This window comes from Gymnoscopelus microlampas (genome assembly GCF_963454915.1).
Source record: "Gymnoscopelus microlampas genome assembly, chromosome: 7".
Taxonomy (NCBI): domain Eukaryota; kingdom Metazoa; phylum Chordata; class Actinopteri; order Myctophiformes; family Myctophidae; genus Gymnoscopelus; species Gymnoscopelus microlampas.
Window position 1 is genome coordinate 57,863,974 of NC_139944.1, and position 17,119 is coordinate 57,881,092.

The 17,119-nt window shown below is 44.1% G+C and overlaps 2 protein-coding genes across 2 annotated transcripts in view; one reads left to right on the forward strand and one right to left on the reverse strand.

Moving 5' to 3' along the window:
- The window catches only part of g0s2 (G0/G1 switch 2), a 277,791-nt gene that overhangs the window by 213,470 nt on the left and 47,202 nt on the right, over positions 1 to 17,119 (reverse strand). The window lies entirely within an intron of this gene.
- Positions 50 to 13,370, forward strand: ldlrad2 (low density lipoprotein receptor class A domain containing 2; the record flags this gene model as incomplete). Its single annotated transcript, XM_084061949.1, has 5 exons — positions 50 to 161; positions 2,409 to 2,936; positions 3,466 to 3,615; positions 5,612 to 5,755; positions 13,051 to 13,370. 5 exons carry the CDS (start codon positions 50 to 52, stop codon positions 13,368 to 13,370), a joined length of 1,254 nt encoding a protein of 417 aa, XP_083918075.1.

Here is a 17,119-nt window from a genome sequence, read left to right on the forward strand (position 1 = left end):
TCCATTTGTCCAGAAAATTAAAGTCATCATCATGTATTATCTCTGCAGCATGAGGAGGAACAGGGTTCCCGGCTTCCTCCCAGACTTTATTATGGGTCTACCTCCATGGGAGGAGGAGGAGGAGGAGGAGGAGGAGGAGGAGGAGAGGTCAGGGCAGGAGAGTCCCGTTGTCTCCCAGGGAGACAGAGCTCATAAACTCCAGGAGGGGGGGGGGTCGTTAATCTTCTCATTATGTTGGCCTACAGCCCAGAGGGTCCGGGTAAGAGGAGGGGGGGGGGGGGGGGGGGGGTAATCAGCTACTTTTCAATGACTGTTGATGTTTCTCCTTTTATATGACACTGGACCACAACTAGTGGGGGTGGGGCTAGGAGGACAGACAGACAGACAGACAGACAGACAGACAGACAGACAGACAGACAGAGAAAAAGGAGAAACGTCAGCAGTTAATGATTTTACATTCAGTTCCCCTTATGGTCTCCTGATTGAAGGATTTCCAGGCCAGTTTAGAAAGAAACCAGTGAGACTCATCCTTTAATGAATGATGTCATGACATTCTACATCATGTTTGCTTAAATAATGGTTAAAGTGGACTTCAACACGGATGGCGTTCCCGGTTTTAATGGGTTAACCACTTAAACCCTCTGTATACTGTATGTGGTAACCCTCAGGGCTCTATACTAGGTCCACCCCTGTTTTCCCTCTACACCAAGGGTTCCCAAACCTTTTAGGCTGTGACCCCCTAAATAATCATATTTGAACTGTGGACCCCCCACCCTGACAAGCATTTGGAATTGTAGGCATTACATTTAGTTTGAGGTGTTGTGAGCTTGTAGATCGGCTATTTTCACAATTGTTGCCTCTTTCTTAGGTAATATTTGACAATTTGGTCAATGTTTGAACTCTTATTTTATAGTCTAGTTTGTTGGTTACTTTTGACATAGAAACGGTCATATCATTAGTTTATTGTTTTCATTTAGGAGGTATTAAAAAGGTCTTAAAAGTCATTCAATTGTCACTTTATAAATGATACCCTTATATACAGTATATATACCCTGTATACACTTATATATATATATATATATATATATATATATATATATATACTAGAGGTGTAACGATATAGTAACTGCATCGAAAAATCGTTTTGTATATTCAATGATCTACTATATCGATATGCAAACAGCAAACTATCGTATCGTTTGACTTTGTCTCGTATCAAATCGTTTTGCAATGCAAATAATCCATTTTATCAATACTAAGTACTTTTAAGAAGAAAAAAGAGAAAGAGGGGTTTTGATCCACTATCTCCAGGTATTTATTTTTCTCACAGAATGTTTGGGGTAAATAAATAGTTACTATATGGATTTTAAATAATTTAATGGAATCGTATGGTTCTAAAGTAACCTGTCCTGTATCGTTCATGTATCGTATCGACTAAATCACTGAATTGAAGCGTATGGTATGGTTCTAAATGAACCTGTATCGTTCATGTATCGTATCTACAACCAAGTATCGTGATACGTATCGAATCGTTGTTAAAACGTATCGTTGCACCCCTAATATATACCCTGTATACAATTCAATTCAAAGGGCTTTATTGGCATGAGAAAACATACGTTTACATTGCCAAAGCAAAAAACACAATACAACAATACAGTGATATAATCAAAACAAAAAATGTACATTTGAAAGTCAGAATCTTCAATAGATCAATTTCTAAGTACCAAGATCACTGGGTGCAGGTATAGTGCAGGAATATACACAATGATTAGTCTTTAGGGTGGTTGTGTTCCGTTCGATATATTCGATGTATACACTTATACTGTATGTTGGTTCGTTTACTGTTTAGTGAGAAAACTATGTTCTACATCAAGCTAATCATCTGGGGACCCCTAAAATAATTTGGGGGACCCCCTTGTGGGTCCTGACCCCCAGTTTGGAACCCGTTGCTCTACATCAAATCTCTTTGCTGAAAATAGCCAATCTACAAGCTCTTTGTAGATTGTAGATCTGCTATTCTCGCCACATTTTCACCCATTGTCATGTCCAGAATAAGAATGCTAGGGTTCATGTGGTTAAGGCCTGCTTTGTTATACGATGAACATAGCAGATCTTGTTGCAGAATTGTTCCGCCTCGCTGGGGGCGACAAAACACTCTGCCTAAACCTGACCTTAATCCCAATGAAATCATTTGCGACACATTTTAGATAATATAAATAAGCAGCGTCGGGAGAGGGTTTTGATCCCGGGGCGCTAGGAAAGGAAGCACGATGCTTAACGGTGCACCGCAACGGAGAAACCTGTTAATGCAGGGGTTTGGGAATTATTTAAGACGGCCCACTCATGTGACCTTCTCATATAAGGTCACATCTCAACCTTCTCATCTCCACCGTACGTTTCCTCCTCAGTGAACGTGGTGGATTTCTGCGGTCAGACCATCCGGGGGGACGGCATGGTGGTCAACTCACACATGGAGTCCAAGAAGTACTACTTCGTCACCATGGGAACGGACTGTCACCTGACCATGCAGGCGGCGTCCCCGAAGGACAAGGTCCAGTTCCACTTCCGTTTCTTCCTGGTGTACAGCCTGCTGCGGGTGGCCGCGCCCCTAAGCCCCGCCCCTCTCCTACCCGAATCCCCGCGAGGCGGCGGCTCCGCCCCCGACCCCGCCGCCGTCAACCCGCGGTCGGAGCCCACGCCCAACAACAACGAGGAGGGCGGCGGCCAGGGGGGCGGGGACCCGTGCCACGCCGGCTCATACATCCAGTTCTACGACGGCCGGGACAGGAGCGCCCCGCCCATCGGACCCCCGCTGTGTGGGAAGAGCCCGCCCCGCCCTGTCCTCTCCACAGGGAACCACCTGACCCTCAGGCTGGTGACCCGGGGCACCCAGCCCAGAGTGGACTTTGTGGGCGACTTCACCTCCTTCAGACTGGGTGAGAAAACATGATTCATGTCAAGGGTTAGGGTTAGGGTTAGGGTTACACCCCTAACTTGATATTATGTACACATTATTATACAGACCATTCTAATCCAGATGAAACCTCTACACCAGGCCATTCTAATCTAGATTAAAACCTCTACACCAGGCCATTCTAATCTAGATTAAAACCTCTACACCAGGCCATTCTAATCTAGATTAAAACCTCTACACCAGGCCATTCTAATCTAGATTAAAACCTCTACACCAGACCATTCTAATCCAGATTATAACCTCTACACCAGACCATTCTAATCCAGATTAAAACCTCTACACCAGACCATTCTAATCCAGATTAAAACCTGTACACCAGACCATTCTAATCTAGATGAAACCTCTACACCAGGCCATTCTAATCTAGATTAAAACCTCTACATTAAGACCATTCTAATCCAGATTAAACCTCTACATTAAGACCATTCTAATCCAGATTAAAACCTCTACATTAAGACCATTCTAATCCAGATTAAACCCTTCACACTCAGGTTTCAACCAGTCGGAGTGCAGAGGAGAGCCCTACTTCACGTGTCGGAACGGGAAGTGCATCCCTCTCAGTCTGGTCTGTGACGACAACGCCATCGACAACTGTGGAGACGGAAGTGACCTGGAGGAGAACCTGACCACCGGCTGTAGAGGTCAGTCTGCTCAGTCTGGATAGTCTGGTCAGGAGGACAAAGTGCTCTAACACAGGGGTTCCCAAACTGGGCAAATTATTTTAGGGGGGGTCCCCAGAAACATAGTTTTCTAACTCAACAGTAAACAAACAACATACAGTATATGTGTATACAGGGTATCTGCACATTTATAAAGTTACAATTTAATGACTTTTAAGACACCAAAATTGGCCAAATTGTCAAATATTATATTGGAAAGAGGCAAATATTGTGAAAATAGCCGATCTACAAGCTCACAACGCCTCGCAGTGCGAGGCGTTGTGAGCTTGTAGATCTGCTATTTTCACAATATTTATCTGTGGAACCGAGTCAAACTAAATGTAATGCCTCAACTCCTACAATTCCATATTCTTGTCACGGAGGGGGGTCCTCGGTTCAAATATGATTATTTGTAGGGATGTCCGATATTATCGGCCTCCCGATATTATCGGCCTCCCGATATTATCGGCCTCCCGATATTATCGGGCCGATATTAGCATAAAAAATTATATCGGAAAATATCGGTATTGTTTTTTTGTTTTTTTTATAAGTTACAGGAGTTCTTACTGTATAGGGTGTGTGATCTTACCATAATCACAGTAATCCTTCATCATATTCCATCATATTCAAGGGCTTTTGCAGAGAAATGAGAGAGACTCAAGTCACTGTCAAATTAGAGCACTGCAGAGGGCAGGTGTGTGTCTCGTTAATGTTATAGGCATCAAAGCAATTATGCTTCTGCTCTGTCAAATAGGCCAACACCTAATCTAAGATTAGTACAACATCTAATCTAAGATTAGTACAACATCTAATCTAAGATTAGTACAACATCTAATCTAAGATTAGTACAACATCTAATCTAAGATTAGTAGATTAGTGGGACTCATTCACATGACCACCAGTGAGTCCCGGGACTCACTTTATTGAAAATCTAACAACATCACTCTATTACATTAGATTTATTATATATTATATTGATATTATAGCTATTTTATTGTATTAGATATGTGATGTTGTTACCTGACAATTAGTTGACTCTAAAAAGCATATATCGGTATCGGTTGATATTGGTATCGGAAATTAGGAGTTGGACAATATCGGTATATCGGTTATAGGTAAAAAAAAAAGTCAATATCGAACATCCCTAATTATTTCGGGGGGTCCTCAGTTAGAATATGTTTTTTTCGGGGGGTCGGGCCCTAAAAAGTTTGTGAACCCTTTGCTAATAGTTGCTGTTACATTAAAGCTTCAAGGCGTCATTATGATAAATATAATAAGGTGTCATTATGATAAATATAATAAGGTGTCATTATGATAAATATGATAAGGCATCATTATGATAAATATAATAAGGTGTCATTATGATAAATATAATAAGGCGTCATTATGATAAATATAATAAGGCATCATTATGATAAATATAATAAGGCATCATTATGATAAATATAATAAGGCGTCATTATGATAAATATAATAAGGCATCATTATGATAAATATAATAAGGTGTCATTATGATAAATATAATAAGGCATCATTATGATAAATATAATAAGGTGTCATTATGATAAATATAATAAGGCATCATTATGATAAATATAATAAGGTGTCATTATGATAAATATAATAAGGTGTCATTATGATAAATATAATAAGGTGTCATCATGATAAATATAATAAGGCATCATTATGATAAATATAATAAGGCGTCATTATGATAAATATAATAAGGCGTCATTATGATAAATATAATAAGGCATCATTATGATAAATATAATAAGGTGTCATTATGATAAATATAATAAGGTGTCATTATGATAAATATAATAAGGTGTCATCATGATAAATATAATAAGGTGTCATTATGATAAATATAATAAGGTGTCATTATGATAAATATAATAAGGTGTCATCATGATAAATATAAGAAGGCATCATTATGATAAATATAATAAGGTGTCATTTTGCTTCCTCCTTCCAGCGGGTCAGGTGGTTTTGCCCTCTCAGCCGCCGCTGCCAATACTGACCCCGCCCCCTCCTTCTGTGGACCCGCCCACTGCTCCGCCTCCCGCCCATAAGAACTGTGGGATGCCGAACGGTGCTCCCAGCCACGAGTCAGTCTCAGGTGAGGAACTGAGGTTGCATGAGCTTGGACTTTGTTTCAGGTCACCCGCGTAAAATAACTCTTTCATCCACGGCGCCACCTGAATTACATTGTTAAATTACAGCTGCTTTACATCGTTGGTTCTCAAAGTGGGGTCCGGGGACCCCCAGGGGTTCCTGAGGGGTTTCCAGGGGGTCCCCAGCTAAATGATGGATAGGAACCAAATGGACCCTTATGGGTCTGTAACTCTGAGAGTGTACAAATGGAACCAAATGGACCCTAACGGGTCCATTTGGTTCCATTTGTACACTCTCAGAGTTAAATATTGGGGTCCCAGAGGTATAAATGCCATTAAATGGGGGTCCGTAGCCTAATGCATGTCAAACTGGGGGTCCTTGAAATTAAAATGGTTGGGAATCACTGCTAGAGAGCCGTAAAAACCTTCTCTTATTGAGGTCCCTGGCTTATCTTTTCAAATGGGGGTCCGCGGGCTAATAAGTGTAACTTTGGGGGTCCTTGACATGAAAAAGTTTGAGAACCACTGCTTTACATTAATGTCATATAACGCTGCGTAGACATAATGCTGTGTAAATATTACGCTTACGTAAATATCTTTCCAACTCATTTATATGCTATGAGGAAAACATATCCGTATCCATTAGGACAGATTGAAAATGACTTTATATTTGACCTTTAAAGGACGACTTCACCCATTTTCAACCTATCTTCATATAATTGGATCTCACTAATGCTATTGATAATAGTTACCATTTCTGTCTACTCAGTCAGTGTCTCAGAGGAGGGCTGTGGACACTTCACAAACCTTAGCCTGGCATAGCCAGACTAACATCACTGTGTGGATATTAGTCTGGAATCTCTGTGTGGAACCTGCATTTCCGAGGGGCAAATAAAAAAAATGCTTCTGGTGATAAACCCGCCCCCATATTTGCATACTGGGCCCTGATTGGTCCCTCACTACTTCGGAGGGAGAGAAATCCAATCACAACTGAGCGGTGCCAGACCAAATCTGCCGAGCGCAATTCATATTTTTGCACTGGCAGATTGGTCTGGTTTCCAGGCTACAGAAATCTGCCAACCTGATCGTTAGGCAGATTCTTTTTTTCAAACAGGATTTCACCTTTTTCATTGTCTCCACCAGGCCGTAAGGCATGGCGAGAGAGTTTGTTATGCACCCTGTCCGTCTGTGTGTGTGTGTGTGTGTGTGTGTGTGTGTGTGTGTGTGTGTGTGTGTGTCTGTGTGTGTGTGTGTGTGTGTGTGTGTGTGTGTCCATCCGTCCGTCCGTCCGTCCGTCTCAGGGACGTGCACAGATAGACTCTAGGTGGTGCTAGAGCACCTGCCCTTTGCCCTCTTGACCAGAAGTGCTCTTTTGAAAAAAGGGCACAGCAGGGGTCTTCAACAGGGGGTCCGGGACCCCTAGGGGGTCCTCAGAGTTACTACAGGGTTCCGCCAAATCTTTATGTGATATGATTTTTCTTTTTACCGTAACCACTCGAAACCTAACATCCCTTTTCTGAGGAGAACTTTAGCCAAAAATAGCAGATCTACAAGCCCACAACGCCTCGCAGCGCGAGGCGTTGTGAGCTTGTAGATCGGCTATTTTTGGCAAAGAGGTATAGGTGTAGAGGGAAAAAAGAGCAGACCAAGTAAACCAAAAAAAAGTGTAATTTACTTGAGCACCTGCCCCTCAAAATGTCTGTGCACGCCACTGGTCCGTCTGTGAGCAGGTAATCTCTGGCACCGTTGGCTTGATGGCAGCGACACTGTGCACACACACTGCCTGGATGCCAGAGCAGAACCTCTGCCCCAAATGTTTCACATGGACCTGTTATAGCGCCACCAGTAGGCCTCTTTTTATAAAACACATTTTTGGACAGTACTCGTACAGATGTTGTCCAAGCGTCACGCAAATCGGTACACAGTATCTCTATAGTCATTAAACCAAACCTGTATTTCACATTTTTCATATTCCATCCTGATTGGCTAAAAATGGCTTCCAAAGTTTACAGGAGTGCTCTGTTTTGAACAAAATGCCTCATGTCATGAACACAGCGTGCAATTTCCGTGACATTTTGCACACACATTCCCATTAGGCCGAGGAAGAAATGCCACTTGAAAATTTTAAAATCAGCCTCATGGTGGCACTATATCAGGCCAATTCGTGTTTTTACCTACAACTGCACCTGTGTAAAACTTTGTATGTGCACTCTCTAGGTCATAGGAAAAACTTTTGCCCTTCACTGCCTTTTATTGTGCCACCAGGAGGCCGACTTATATGAACCACATTTTTTAATATTACTCCTTTGGATTTTATTCAAACATCATGCAAATCGGTACAAATGATCTCTTTAGTCAGGTGATCAAGACGGATCCAACCGATCCACCAGACTTTTCACATTCTGCCTGATTGACGAATTCCGAACATTACTGGCCTACACTGACCTACCTGACCTGGCGGAGACCTGAGCACTTTTTCTAGTTTTGATTTGTATCAACGTGAGAACAATGACTTCCATTATAGTATGCTAACTTTCCAGGATTAGTTTCTATTAGCTTGGATTCCCCATCGATGGCGTCACTATTCTGGGGCCAACTTTTTCCATAAATAGCAGATCTACAAGCTCTACAAACACCGTCGTACAACAGAGTGTAAGTTAAGCATTACTCAGGCCTACATCGTTACATCGTTGGGACGGGGCGGTGGCTCAGGAGGTCGAGCGGCCACCTCACAGTGACAGCGTTCACCTCACAGTGACAGCGTTCACCTCACAGTGACATCGTTCACCTCACAGTGACAGTGTTCACCTCACAGTGACAGTGTTCACCTCACAGTGACAGCGTTCACATCACAGTGACAGTGTTCACCTCACAGTGACAGTGTTCACCTCACAGTGACAGCGTTCACATCACAGTGACAGTGTTCACATCACAGTGACAGCGTTCACATCACAGTGACAGTGTTCACCTCACAGTGACAGCGTTCACCTCACAGTGACAGTGTTCACCTCACAGTGACAGTGTTCACCTCACAGTGACAGTGTTCACCTCACAGTGACAGCGTTCACCTCACAGTGACAGTGTTCACCTCACAGTGACAGCGTTCACCTCACAGTGACAGTGTTCACCTCACAGTGACAGCGTTCACCTCACAGTGACAGTGTTCACCTCACAGTGACAGTGTTCACCTCACAGTGACAGCGTTCACATCACAGTGACAGTGTTCACCTCACAGTGACAGCGTTCACATCACAGTGACAGTGTTCACCTCACAGTGACATCGTTCACCTCACAGTGACAGTGTTCACCTCACAGTGACAGTGTTCACCTCACAGTGACAGCGTTCACATCACAGTGACAGTGTTCACCTCACAGTGACAGTGTTCACCTCACAGTGACAGTGTTCACCTCACAGTGACAGTGTTCACCTCACAGTGACAGCGTTCACATCACAGTGACAGTGTTCACCTCACAGTGACATCGTTCACCTCACAGTGACAGTGTTCACCTCACAGTGACATCGTTCACCTCACAGTGACAGTGTTCACCTCACAGTGACAGTGTTCACCTCACAGTGACAGTGTTCACCTCACAGTGACATCGTTCACCTCACAGTGACAGTGTTCACCTCACAGTGACAGTGTTCACCTCACAGTGACATCGTTCACCTCACAGTGACATCGTTCACCTCACAGTGACATCGTTCACATCACAGTGACATTGTTCACCTCACAGTGACATCGTTCACCTCACAGTGACATCGTTCACCTCACAGTGACAGTGTTCACCTCACAGTGACAGTGTTCACCTCACAGTGACAGTGTTCACCTCACAGTGACAGTGTTCACCTCACAGTGACAGTGTTCACATCACAGTGACAGTGTTCACCTCACAGTGACAGTGTTCACCTCACAGTGACAGTGTTCACCTCACAGTGACATCGTTCACCTCACAGTGACATCGTTCACATCACAGTGACATCGTTCACCTCACAGTGACAGTGTTCACCTCACAGTGACAGTGTTCACCTCACAGTGACATCGTTCACCTCACAGTGACATCGTTCACCTCACAGTGACAGTGTTCACCTCACAGTGACATCGTTCACCTCACAGTGACATCGTTCACATCACAGTGACAGTGTTCACCTCACAGTGACAGTGTTCACCTCACAGTGACAGTGTTCACATCACAGTGACAGTGTTCACCTCACAGTGACAGTGTTCACCTCACAGTGACAGTGTTCACCTCACAGTGACAGTGTTCACATCACAGTGACAGTGTTCACATCACAGTGACAGTGTTCACCTCACAGTGACAGTGTTCACCTCACAGTGACAGTGTTCACCTCACAGTGACAGTGTTCACCTCACAGTGACATCGTTCACATCACAGTGACATCGTTCACATCACAGTGACAGTGTTCACCTCACAGTGACAGTGTTCACATCACAGTGACAGTGTTCACATCACAGTGACAGTGTTCACCTCACAGTGACAGTGTTCACCTCACAGTGACATCGTTCACATCACAGTGACAGCGTTCACCTCACAGTGGACAGCGTTCACCTCACAGTGACAGTGTTCACCTCACAGTGACAGTGTTCACCTCACAGTGACATCGTTCACCTCACAGTGACATCGTTCACCTCACAGTGACAGTGTTCACCTCACAGTGACAGCGTTCACCTCACAGTGACAGTGTTCACCTCACAGTGACAGTGTTCACCTCACAGTGACAGCGTTCACCTCACAGTGACAGTGTTCACCTCACAGTGACAGTGTTCACCTCACAGTGACAGTGTTCACCTCACAGTGACAGTGTTCACCTCACAGTGACATCGTTCACCTCACAGTGACAGCGTTCTGTAAAAGTCAGTCAACTCTCTCTTGGGGGTCATAAATCAGGTTGTTTGTGTCTTTGTGTCTCTTGTTAGGGAGACAAATGAACTAAGTACCTTTCAGATGCAAAGTGTGTCTATGAGGGGTGTAACCGCAGTGTGGGTCCTTGTTAATCCCGTCTAAATACTCCTTGTAAACCAATAAACTCTGATGGATTCTGGCCGCTGAATGAAGCCTTTTGAGCCTCCGGGTTCATCTAGAGGCAGAAAGAGGTGCAAATAGAAACGCTCTGAAGCCACACTGGCCTTTCATTGCTTTACTTTCTCCCTCCGCTGTGCAAGGTCTGTGAGCCAAGAACACAACTATTCTTTTATTGCATTTTATTCGACCTGGAGGGCAGGTTCACATCTTCTGGCTGTGGATGTTGTCAGTCGTTTAGCAGCTGAGATTCATTTGAATGTTGTTGTTTTGTGTGTGTGTATGATGCGTGCACGCATACATTATTGTAATATCTCCTCTCTCTCTCTCTCTCTCTGTGTGTGTGTGTGTGTGTGTGTGTGTGTGTGTGTCGTAAAATATGCTCCTCATTGACTTACATTGTACGGTAAAACAGCTCTCAAAGTCACCCTTTTAGCATGTAAATGAACACAAACAAAGTTGATTCAGACAATATAGAACATCACCAAACCCAGTACTGTTTGTTTTTTAATAAAACATACAACTTCCTGCGGATTTTAGTATTTGAAGATCCGGATCCGTGGATCCAGTCCGGGTTTTCTTCTTAATAAAGATAGTAAAATCAACAGGAAGTTAACATTTTTATTTAAAAAATAAAACGGTAGTGGGTTTGGTGGTGTTCTATATTGTCTGAATCAGCTTTGTTTGTGTTCGTTTACGTGCTAAAAGAGTGACTTTGAGATCTGTTGGTTAGATCTTTGGAGTTACATCATGGCAAAGTAACTACACAACCCAGACCTCTACCAAAGTGGTCTTGCCCTTTAAAAGTTAAAAGTGGTCATTTAAAAGTAATTATTTATGACAGATTCCCTTGTTGTTGTTGTTGTTGTTGTTGTTGTTGTTGTTGTTGTTGTTGTTGTTGTTGTTGTTGTTTGTTTCCATGCAGACTCCAGCTCCGTGCCCCTGTTGGTTCTCTACAGCAGGGGTCTTCAACAGGGGGTCCGGGGCCCCTAGGGGGGTCCTCAGAGTTACTACAGGGGGTCCGCCAAATCTTTGTGTGATAGGATTTTTTTTTTACCTTAACCACTTGAACCCAAGCATCCCTTTTCTGAGGAGAACTTTAGCCAAAAATAGCAGATCTACAAGCTCACAACGCCTCGCACTCCTTGGGCTAAAAACGGCCATAGCCATGTATACTTTTTGTGTAAAAAGCCCATTGAGATTGGGCCGTTTTTAGCCCAAGGATTGGTTTTGGTGCAAAACAAATGATTGCAATGGATTCAGAACCATAAAAACACCCTAGTTTGACACCTCACATGCTACTTAAAACAGAATTAAATTTGGATTTTTTTTGGGGGATTTTTTTTTTAACCAAGGTTATGGTGGGTACCCCAACTTTAAGGAGCTGTCAAAAATTCTCCTAGGGAAACTGAATTTCAATAAAGTTGTGATGTGTTACTAGACACCTTTGCAAACACATTGGTGAAGATTTTTTTTGGTAAGGAATTTATTCCAAGACTTTTTTAATATCCCCTGACTATATGGGGTCCTTAGGCTGAAAACGTTGAAGACCCCTTGTTTGGGAGGGTATAAGGACTGTATTAGGCGGTAGGATAGGATAATAGTATTCGCCACCGGGAATCAATAAGAATTCACAAGGAGACAAGGATGGCGTGTTGCTCGTAGGCACAGTCTTTGTTGAAAGTATTTCAGTACAATTTAACAGCACAGTATGGCAAGACACATCGCCAGGGTACGTTTGTATGTGTGGTTCTAAAGGAGGGAGGGGAACAAAGAGGTACTCATCAAACAAATACAATATTCCTCCTATGACTGCAAAACAATCCTACTCCACAAAGCACCGAACACTCAATACACAATATACAGCATACATGTACACAACATAGCTGTTCAAATATACACAATACACAGCAGTTAAATATTCGCCTTGACTTACTTTATGTCAGTGACGCACACAACTTAAAGGTTCATCAAGTAGAGAAACAATAACCTCTTAATCTAAATAATATACACATTGCAAGCTGTGTTTCTCTCTCCTCTCCTCTCCTCCTCTGGACTGAGAAGAAAAGGCTCCAATCAAGGGCATCACCGCACCTGCTGAGTAGCCCAGGTCACATTGGCCTCGATCGTCAATCTAATTGAGAAGCACCTGTGCTAATCAGTGCACAGGTCACATTGACCTTGATTGTCAATGCAATTGAGGTCCTTTTGTACACCCCTGTTCATACTGGCATAATGTATTGTTGTTGTTTCCATGCAGACTCCAGCCTCTCCGTGCCCCTCATGGTTCTCTACGTCGTACTGGGAGTTCTGGCGGGCGGCGTGTTGCTCTGCTGGTGCTGCTGGTCCCCCGGCTGGTTCCTGTGGCGCCTCAGCGTCTGCCGCTTCCTGCCCTGCTGCAACTCCGCCTGCGCCTCCTGCCAGCTCTGTGCCCGCAGCTGTGCCCTCAACAAGGAGCTCCACCACCGGCCCGCCAAGGTCGGCCCGCATCCGCCGGTCAGCGGCGGGACGCCCGCCGGGATGCGCGGCGGGACGGCGACCACCACCGCTAACGCTAGCGCTAGCTCCGTCGCCGTGTAGGAGGAGCAAGAAGAAGGGCTGGCGCCACGCCCGCGCCACGCCCGCGCCGCGCCGCGTATTAGCATGCCGACGCGGCGGAAAGGCGGGATGCTAAAGCTAAGCGGTGGAAACGTGGACGTGCTCGACGGACGAGACGAGGATTTCGTATTTTTTTTTTCTTTCTAATTTTTTTCCCCACGAGTTTGTAACCGATTTTTTTTCACCCACTGCCAATTGCCCATGTAATCCTGGGCGCTACTCTCCCTCTGCCAGCCAAGGGAGAGCCCAGACTGAGCTCATGCCTCCTTCAATGCATGAGGAGTGAGCAGGCCGCTCCTTATCACCTGACAGGGGGGAGTTTCCCCGGTAGGACGTAGCTTCTTATCACCTGACAGGGGGGAGTTTCCCCGGTAGGACGTAGCTTCTTATCACCTGACAGGGGGGAGTGTCCCCGGTAGGACGTAGCTTCTTATCACCTGACAGGGGGGAGTTTCCCCGGTAGGACGTAGCTTCTTATCACCTGACAGGGGGGAGTTTCCCCGGTAGGACGTAGCGCGTGGAAGGAACACGTTATTCCAACCAGTTCCTTTCCCCTCCATCAGGCGCCCCGGCTGACCAGGGGGAGGCGGTATAGAGACCAGGATTACTACATGTTTTTGTGAGGGTATTAACTACCCTAGGGGACACGGGGAGAACGTGCAAACTCCACACAGAAAGGCCCTTTCACTGAGTGGGAAGGCCCTTTCACCAGCCCCACCTAGGGTATGGGCGCTGATGACGCGGAGGAGAGGACACACCCCCCAGGGCCCACAGCGCCCACAGCGTAGGTGTGAGGCGAGCACCGCGCCCCCAACGAGGATCTCGTATTTGACGAATGGGACGATAGTCGCTGAACTATGGGGACGACCCGAAGTCGACGTCTGCAGAAAACGTGTTTGTAAATCGGGAAGTTTCCAAACTGTGTGCAATATTATACAACTTTACAGAAGGATCGCTCATCTACTGCCCCCATCAGGCCTTACCTGTTATCAGCCCTAGGGGTTTTTATCAGTTATCATAATCTGTGTCCTCGCACGGGGCACATAAACACTGGGTATACGTGTGTATTTACTGCCTGTATGTAAGTGGGTCTCGTGTAGCAAAACAATGGGAGATCTGTGCCTATAGATGTGTCTACGGTACGATGACAATCTGGAGTCAATGCAGTTGTCTGCCTGCATGTAGAAGATAACGTAGTGATAGGTGGAGATCTGAGATCGTCTGGCAACGCAAGATTTATGTATCGTCTCTGTCTCAAAACGCGGTGCGAAGGAGCTAGCAGATCTGCTACTTTGATCTGCTATACTTTATGATCAAGTAGGGCGTTAATTTATGAAAAAACACAAAAGGTTAGAGAGGTTTTTGCCCGACACCAACTATCTAAAGTAGCGTTGCTTTGCACCGTGTACAGTACTGTAGCTATCCACTGTGTAACATGTGATTTCACTGCTCCGTGTACAGTACTGTGTAACATGTGATTTCACAGTACTGTGTAACATGTGATTTCACTGCTCCGTGTACAGTACTGTGTAACATGTGATTTCACTGCTCTGTGTACAGTACTGTAGCTATCCACTGTGTAACATGTGATTTCAGTGTTTGTTGATTTATAAAAGCTTTTTTAAATTTAGAATGTAGCACTGCCAGCTCTTCCCTGTAGTTAGAAACACTCATGTGTTCTGTATGTATTATTAGACACAATTAGAAAGTACAGTTTTTAGACAGGTTGACCACATTAAGCCCTATTTTATGCTTTCATTAAAAAACATATTGCTAATAAAATTGCCTCTCTAGAAGCTCACAACACATAACGAGGCGATCAGTTGTGAGCTTATAGAGCGGCTAGTTTAGCCATTTTCACAACATTTTGTAAATGTTTTTGTATTCGAAAAATAAATAATAATGATATTGTTTTGTATTATTATTATTTTTATGTAATAATTTGTGGCTTATAATGACAGGACGTCAGGATGAAAGTCTGACAACAGCTGCTCTCTGTTCAGAGAACATGTGACCTCCATGTTTATCTTCCCCTGTCTGTCCCCCCCACTGTCTGTCTGTCTGTCTGTCTGTCTGTCTGTCTGTCTGTCTGTCTGTCTGTCTGTCTGTCCCCCTCACTGTCTGTCTGTATGTCTGTCTGTCTGTATGTCTGTCTGTCTGTCTGTCTGTCTGTCTGTCTGTCTGTCTGTCTGTCTGTCTGTCTGTCTGTCTGTCTGCCTGCCTGGCTGATGTACAGTATGTATACATACTGTATGTAAAAAGAACAGAGGGAAGACAGCTGATCTACCAGCTCACAGCTCATCACGCTGCATTGAGCTTCTAGATCAGATATTTTTGCTGTTGGAAACGTTGTGGGGAATTGTGGGTAATATCTGAACATTTGGGGAAATTTAGAAACATTTGGGGCAATTTTATGATTTTTACATTATAGATGCCAGTGGTTCAACTGACACAATAATCTATGAATCTTCTTTTCTTTTCTTTTCTTTTTTTCATTTTCCTCTGCTTGCCATCTGGGCCCCTGGAGGCCCCCACATTGAAAACCACAGGTGTGTGTGTGTGTGTGTGCGTGTGCGTGTGCCTGTGTGTGTGCGTGTGTGTGTGTGTGTGTGTGTGACGTAAGCATAGACTCTGTGGAGGGGCTTGGCGTTGTGTGTCTTTGATCTGTGTTGAACCATGACACAGTACATGAGCAAATACTGTTCTGACTCTGAGACACAGGACAGGGTTGCTGGGCAACTGTTCTCTGAAATATGTTCACTGTGCCTGTTCCCTCTGAGGCCATACTGACAGCATACACACACGCGCACGCGCACGCGCACGCACACACGCACACCTACACACACGCACACCTACACACACGCACACCCCACCACCACCACCACCACCAAAACTAAACAGGCTTCACACAGGGGTGCCTCACACCAGTGGTGGAAAGTAACTAAGTACATTTACTCTGTAATACTGTACTTAAAGAACAATTTTGAGGTATGTTTTTACTTTACTGGGGTATTTCCAATTTTCTATACTTTATACTTTATACTTTTACTACTCCAATACATCTCTTAGGAAAATATCGTACTTTTTACTCCACTACAATTATTTGAAAACTTTAGTTACTAGTTACTTTGTAGATTTATATTATTATTACAAAACATACATTAACCACTTCAGCCCTACAGTATATACATTTCGGCCATTTGAAAATGGCAGATCTACAAGCTCACAATGTGTCACATCGTACTTTTCTACCGCCGTCCTCTCACCCAAACCAAAGCAAACCTTTGAACCTTCACTGGTATCTTTGTTCCATAAACCTCTGGAAAAGCCTTGAAGACCAATTAACCCTTCAGACCTTTGATTCCTTACTTGCAGTTCTGTAGAATTAGAACTTGTGTCGATATGTTTGGTTGTGTTTAAATGAGGCTTTTATTTTGTGTTATTTAAGTTATTTTAGGTTCTTTGTTGTATTTTGTCCAACATTTTTGTACTTTGTATTTTTGTCTATAATAAATATATGTTCAAATGTTATGTTGTGTCCCTTTAACCCTAGACTAGAGGACGTAACAACAGTATGTCCATCCATCCATCCATCCATCCATCCATCCATCCATCCATCCATCCATCCATCTTCAACCGCTTATCCAGAGCCGGGTAGCGGGGGCAACAGTTCCAGCAGAGAGCTCCAGTCTTATCTCTTTCCCAGAGCAACATTATCCTCTTCCTCCTCC